Genomic DNA, 7,498 nt, shown 5'->3' with positions numbered 1-7,498 from the left:
ATCTATGTCCTCTTCTAAATATCTCCACTGTGGAGGTGATTTAGCCTTTACTAGTAGACTAGCCTCAGAACTGGAGGCTCCCATTGTAACATTTATAAAACTACATACTCCCCTAAGAGAGCTTAAAATTATGTGTTAGATCAGTAAGAGAATGAGAATGTCTTAATTTACTCAGTCATTATAAAAGTCACTGAAACAAAGCTAACAGTAAAAGTAATCTCCTTAAGTTGCTCAACAAGAGTTGCTCAATGTGCTGTGATGTACATGTAGCATTGTAGCTCATGAGACTAAAATCCCTGCATCAGGAAAATGGTAAATATCATGTCATAAAACTTTGGGATTAATCATGAGTAGCTAAAATAGCAAATATTCATGCATATATGCCAAGGATCAACTGGCCTTCAAGGTACTGGAGAGAGGGGTAGACCTCTTACAAAGTACAACCAAGAATGGAAGAGAAGGTCCCATCAATAGAGGACAACATTGGCCAGGTACGGATAAGATCTCCAGTGAGGGACTCATGCAGAAGGAAGACTCTCTGCAGAAGATTGCTCCATTTTCCTTTTCTTCTCCTTGAGTGCTGGGAAAACTAAGCAGACTCTGGAGAAGAGGCCTGAGGTGGCTAACTTGCTCTCTGCCCCAGATGCTTCCCTTTTGGGCTTATGCCTCAGAGTGTGAACAGTGGTTTAATGGACTTGTGTTTGTTTGTTTCTTTTTTTTTTTTTTAAGGTGAGAAGGGGTTTCTTCCTTTTCAAAAGAAAAATAAAGCAAATAACAGTATTAGTAACACTAAGTTCCTGTGGAGAGTGTTCTAGTTCGAGGACAAATTTAGAATGGGAACAGCAGGTGATCTTCTTGTAGACTTCTGCATCCTGGATTGAGTTCTTAGAAGCCACTGCCATAAAACTACAAGGCAGCTGTGGGAGGTATCAAAGAAGCTCTCAAGTTTTCATATGACAACTATAATATTTTAAAGATATCAATATATGAGCCTGAAACCTGCATCTTTGCTGAGGGGAGTGGGGATATTTAGGAGCGAAGATAATACTCTGGGTTCCATTTCCACAGTGTTGGCTCAGGGATCATGAATTATCTGTAAGGTACCATTAGGGTGCTCTTTAAGCTTCTTTGACCCTCTAGTGGAGCAATGCCCAGCACAGTGCCTGAGATATGCAAAGTCTCACAACGATGATAAATTAATGAATGTGTGAATATTCTCTAGTGAAGACGTTGCTCTGAAGCCCATCCATCTTTAAAGCCGAGTGCAGGGATGGGGACACTTAAGGCCAAGGACTTGTGGATGAGACCAAAGTTATCTTCTGCTTAGGAGCCCAGGATTCTCAGTGATATCGTTTGCACATGCAGCTTTGCATGTGAGTCAAGCCAGACATCTCAGCCACGCTGCTTTGCCTTTAACTGCAATCGGGTTCTGTCTTTGCTGTCATTCACTTATTCATTCACTCACTCATTCATTCATTCATTATTTAATAAATACTTCTTGAATAAATATTGTGTCTACCATGTCCACACAATGTTTTTCACTGAAGAAAACAGATAAACCTCTCTGCTCTTGGAGAGCTTAATGTATTAGTGAATTTATTACTAGAGGCTGTAACAGGCAAAACAAGAAATCTCAGGGGGCAAACATAGTACAAGATTATTTCTTGCTTCTATAAAGTCAAATACATGATAAGGGTGGGAGAGGAAAGTGGTCACATTACTGTACTTAAGAAGTTTGGCTGACTGGAAGCTCTGCTATCTTCTTTGTGTGGCTCCCAAGGTCACCTTGGGCATTGACATTAGCCATTGTCAGACAGTTGGGAGAGAGAGAATGGGAGCTGGGACACTGTGACCATTACTTTCACCCATATTACATTAATCAGAACTCAATTATATGGCTTTCTCCCTGTAGAAGGGGGCTGGGAAATGTCATTCCTGGCTGGGCAGTGACTTCCCAGCAGAAACTCTTCAACAGAGAAGAAGGACATAAATAATTGGGGATCAGGTAGAGACATGTTGCATACTTACATTCTGTTGGGTGCAGGGAGACAGACAATAAATATGTAAGTGAGTACATTGTATAGTATTTCAGATGGTTAATAAGAAAGTCAGAGGAAGGGAATAGGGGGTTCAAACAACTGTTAAAATAATTTTCCCAACTGGTTATTCATTGGGCTGTATTGTCTACAGACCACATGTGAGGTGATCCTCTGAGTGAAGAAGTAAAGGCTCTTCTTCCTGAATTGTGCTAGATTGGAAAGAGACCTTCCTTTGTATCCAGACAAGCCCATATTGTCACCACCACAAATGACCCTGGAGTTACAGAGTTTATTAAATGCTAAAGACATTATCAAAAAACATAACAGATGAAGACTGATAAAGTAGGATTAAATTTGTTTCTGGATCTTTTCCATTCCTCTGGCTTTTATGTGCCAGTACTAATGCAGGCTGAAGTTCACATCCTTTTAGTTTTGACTCTAAGTCCACTTTTGGATAATCCCACCTTCTTGATTCTAAAGGGTTCTACTTCCCTGATGTGTGTAGAACATTTAGCGTGATTTCCTCCCTCATAATAGAGTAATGTGTCCTTTATGTTGAGGAATACCGGCTGGTTACCTTATATCAGTGATAAGAGGTTAGTTGGAAAGTTGCTAGTGAGGGAAATTGAATGGTGTTAGGATATGGAAGAAAATTCCATCTTTGATAAAAGGCAGAGGTATGGACATTTCTGAAAACTCTACTTGTTCCTTGCATTGTGGGCTCAATTCACCAAGCCTTTCTTCATCCTTCTTACAGACCAGCCCTCTGCTAGGCACCAGCAACAAAGCAGTAAGCACAGTTCTGCTCCTGATCTCAGGGGCTTCACGAACTGCCAGGCTGGATTCCAGCCAGACCGTGAAGGGCTGAGTGTCATCCTCACAGTCCCGGGGTTTATGCTCCGTAGTTAGTGAAGAAACATCAGAGAGGGGACTTCTTTGCCTGGGAGTGGGTGACAGACATAGAAACTGGCATTCACTTGCCTTCACAGCAAGTCAGCCTTTCTGACTCTCATTTTCTCTGTCTGGAGAGGGAAGATAATAATAACTTCCCTGCCCGTCTTATAGGGCTTCTTTAAGGATCAAATGAAATCACATTATGTGCCAAAGAGATGCTATTCAGGTGTCAAGAGCTATCATTAGGACTGGTCGGTAATCTAGATATTTGGGAAACTTGGGTGCTGGACAGTGATGCTCTGAGAACGTGGCAAAATCTTTCATCCAGAATGGGCCTATGTAGCAGGAGAGTCAGGTGTTTGACAAGAAAATTAGTTTAAAAAAAAATCTGAACAATGGAAGATTTTGAAAGAAAAGTTGATTTTTCTTCTTTTCAAGTCAAGTCTGTTATAAGTGAAGGAAAGGAACAGGGACGACCTGCAGGGTACAAACAAAGAATCACATGTGGGTGCAAAGAGAGGGAGTGAGCAGACCAGTGGTGTCACTGCAGAGGCAGGTGAGGGGCTGGCTGTGAGCCTTCTGCCAGAGGCCGGGGGACTTGCCAGGACACGAGCTTGCCAGGGCACGAGCTGCAGCCGTCCTTCAGAGGACACTTGAAGGCTTTCCTGAACCATTCTTCTTCCAGGAAACATGTGACCCCAAAGGGCTCACTATTCCAGAAATAATGACTTGGCTCTTGGCAGCATTACTACTCTTCTTATCTCCTGTGATTTCCTAAAAGTGTTGTTCCAAGAGGAAGACTTGTGTCCAGCAGGCCTCAGGGCTTCTCTGGCTTCTCTGTGGAATCTGGGACCTTACCTGCCAATGCAGTGTGGATTATAAAGAAAGACATTCTTTAGAAAAATGGGGTAAGTTAATGTAATGTAAGTTATCACTGGCCTGTTCCAAGATCATGAAATCCCATGAATTCAGCCCAAATTTGAGAATTTACTCAACATTGAAAGCATATATAGGAGGTCGTCAGCTTTGAAAAAAATGCTTGTTTTACATGGTTTTCCCCTAATTTATAAATCTGAAAAAATCACAGAGAAAGGAATGGTCACACATATTTTGCTGAATAAGAAGTAATCATACTAAGTTAAAGTTTTTTTAGTCAAATCTAAGTATTATAGAAATAAATTAGTTATTATAGTTACTACAGGAATGAAATCTGAACGACAACATAAGTGCTTACTGAAAAGACATCATAGTCTCGTTTTTCACTGGTCCACAGTAACAGAGAAGAACTTTACCTCCAGATAAGAGAAGGAGGCAGAAAACTGGCTGAGTGGGAGAAGTAAATAATTACATACATATTGAGCATCTACTATGGGTCACACACCTAACATGAGTCCCATTTAATTCTCACCACAGTAGTCTACAAAGAAGACATGGTCACCCCCATTTCATAGATAAGTACCGAGGCCAAGAGAATGGTTTTTGCCAAAGGTCGCACAGAAGTGGTGAGGCTAATATTCAAGCCAGTCTACCTAACATCAAACCTGAGGTCTTTCCTCCACCTGCCCCCTTTACCTTGAAAGCTTCTTGGGACTTTGGCTAGAGGCTGGCCAGGAAGTAAAGGGATTGGAAGGGTGGGGGTCGGTTAAGAGAGGAAAAGCCCCTCCGTCACACAGGCGTGAGGATCAGGGAGGATTCACCCACCACAAATCACTGCCCCAAACTTAGCCACTCTCTCTCTTTCTACCTCTCTCCTTCCTTCTTCTAGGGCAGGGTTTCTCACTCTTGGCCCTGTTGACATTTAAGACCAGAAAATTCTGTGCTTTGGGGGCTGCCCAGTGCACTGTAGGAGGTTTAGTAGCATCCCTCATCACTGTCTGCTATATACCAGTAGTGACCTTCCCAGTCTTAGCACTAAAACTTATCCCCAGACACAACCAAATGGCTTCAGGGGTTGGGAATCCTCCCCTGCCCCAGTTAAGAATCGTTGTTTGATGGTGACCAACCAATGCAGTTTGCCCTAGAGTGAAGGGATTCAGGGCTAAAACCAGGATGGTCAGGGGCAAACTGGGTTGACTGGTCACCCTACAAGTGAAATTTCATCCCCTGCTTAAAAAAAGGCTGTAAAGGCGGTGGTTGGGAGAGAGGCATTGTGTTGATAATGTGGTTGTCCCGACATTCTTCTGTTTCTCTAAGCTGTTGCTGTGCCAAACACCTCTGCTTAATACTCCTCTCTCTCCACCACTAGCCCTACCCCCTCGTGCCCTGATGTAGCCTGCCAGGGGTATAGGGCAAGGCACTTACTTCAGAGGGGCTGTTTGAGCAACTGTGTGGGTCTTTTTAGGACTGAAGGAGACCAGAGGAAATCCTGGTGTGTGTGTGTGTGTGTGTGTGTGTGTGTGTGTGTGTGTGTGTGTGTGAGGCAGTTGGGTGTTAGACTAGAGAGAGCTCATTGGTGCTGCCCAGGTGGGCATTGCATGTGTATGTGTGTTTACATTAGAAGTTTGTGAATGCTGGATGGGGGAAAGGTTTACAGCTCTGACTTAACTTGGCCTGTGCCTAGGGTGTGTGCACATTTTAATTTATTTGGTATTATGAAATGTTTTTGTGAGCTACTCTGATGATCTATTAAGGGCATATTTCTGAGAGACATGAATAAAAGAAAAGCCTCAAAACTGGGTTGTGTTAGGGTTATTTTTGTTGTGTTGTTTGAGAATATATTAGCAGTAGTAAATATTTTAGTTCTTTGCAAATTTACAAAGCACTTCCAAAATGTATCATATAATATGCCCCTCAGCCTTTTGCTCTTGGTGTCATTCATATTTCCATTTATAGGATGAACACAACAGAGTTCCGAAGGTGATAAGTAGCTGGCTGAGATCCAATGCCAGGTTTTGCACCTGGGCCACTGGGCACCACATCTTGTGACCTCACCTCCACATTCCTCCAGAAGAATAAGTCTGCATATAAGGGTTTCTGTAACTAGATGGTAAAATGACAAGTGTAGACATGGAGGGCATGAATCAGCTCTACTGCCCAGACTCTGACAATGGCCCTTCCCCCTTCTCTGTCTTCAGCAACTGGGAGGATGAAGCAGGTTCCACCAGGGCAGTGCCTAAGACCCATGGCCACCTGTGCCCTTGATGACTCTGCACCTTTGCGCCTTCCTCTCTGCTCTTTGACACAGGTGTGGAGGGTGTGATTTGTGTGAATGGGTGCTTTAATTTTCCTTGATAATGAAAACCAGTGGCTTTTGCCAGGAACTCTGTATGCCCTGAAGCTCTAAGCTAGCTCCCTCCCATTGGCCTGTTTGGTTTCATTGTTTGGGGGAGGTGTGTTTTTCTAGCTGTAGAGCAGTATTAACTGCCAGTGTCTCTTGGGAGTGAGGTACTGGGAGTTTGGACAGGCCACCTGTTGACAATGACAGCAGACGAGCTGGTTTTCTTTGTGAATGGTAAAAAGGTAAGCAGGAGCTGATCTTTGCTTTGGCCGCCCTGCTCCCTGGGGGCAGAATGTCATGTGGAACAGGACAGTTTGCTCTCACTTTTTCTCCTTTCTCTCTCTGTCCCTTTAAAGATGTGGCTGACTTTGGGGTAAAATGGGGGAAAGAAGACCTTCTCAGTCAAGATACTCAAGGGGCAAAGGAGTGAGAGGGAGGAAAGTGAGGAGAGAGGTGTCAGAGGTGTCTGCTCACTCTCCGCAGTGGTAGAGACACTGACACAAAGCTGAGAAGAGGGGGACAGGGTTCTAGGTGAGACTAGAGGTCACCCAGCACACTTCTATTATTGTATTTAGTAAAATATGTCCCAAGGCTTCTGTTGATCTCTTTAGTGAGGGAAGGAATGAGAATGTGTTTTCTTGCTAATATCTGGGTATAAGATGTACAACAGTCTTTGCTTCTGATATTTCATATATGGAAATATAACAGGTCACTTGTGGGAGGACATACACTGACATCTTGTGGCAGCCACATTTAATTTCATAAAGGGCAGGCTCCCCTCCCACCCTTAATTCTACATATAAGTATTGCAGATATTTCACTTTGATAAAAATTGACCATTAACTTCATTGGTGCACAGGGACCTAGCGAAGGTGTGGGTGGGATGGGGCAGAGGGGCACTTATGACATGGGAACCAGTCGTTGTAGCACTGGAAAAACAAAGACCTTTGCAAGTCCTAAGCATGTGCAGAGAAAGAAGATGCAAGCACATTGCATTGTCTCCATCCTCCACTTGCCCTCGCTACCCCACTGCTGACATGCTCACATCTGCTTCAGCTCCCCAGCTGGGAATGAAAGGGACAGTAAGAGGGTAGCCATAGCTGTACTTTGTAAATGGCCATCTGAGTGATGAATGTGCCCTGTGGGCACACCCCCCCAAAGCAATTTTATTTGTTTTGGTGTATTAGCAGTTTTGAGATGAGAAATAGGGCGACTGTCAAGGTAATTTTCAAGACATAAAATGTGCTTTGTAGGACATCTAGTGCTTAAATTATTAGGGTGTATTTGAGCGACTAGCAAGAAAACTCCATGAGCAATCAGTGCTCCAAAGACTGTGGATTCTGTTTGA

The 7,498-nt window shown here is 43.4% G+C and overlaps 1 protein-coding gene across 2 annotated transcripts in view; it reads left to right on the top strand.

Annotated features, from left to right (window-relative positions):
• The first annotated feature begins 6,287 nt into the window (after positions 1–6,287).
• XDH (xanthine dehydrogenase) overlaps positions 6,288–7,498 on the top strand; it is a 60,256-nt gene continuing 59,045 nt past the window's right edge. For both annotated transcript variants that reach the window (XM_090281102.1, XM_090281101.1), the window contains exon 1: positions 6,288–6,392. In XM_090281102.1, coding sequence (XP_090137228.1) covers positions 6,351–6,392 — 42 coding nt within the window. In that variant the 5' untranslated portion in view covers positions 6,288–6,350. The remainder of the gene's footprint in view (positions 6,393–7,498) is intronic.

This window comes from Furipterus horrens, unplaced genomic scaffold (assembly GCF_987537825.1).
Source record: "Furipterus horrens unplaced genomic scaffold, mFurHor1.1.pri manual_scaffold_6, whole genome shotgun sequence".
In the NCBI taxonomy this organism is placed as follows: domain Eukaryota; kingdom Metazoa; phylum Chordata; class Mammalia; order Chiroptera; family Furipteridae; genus Furipterus; species Furipterus horrens.
Note: the sequence above shows the minus strand (reverse complement) of the source record. Positions and strands in the feature narration are given on the sequence as shown.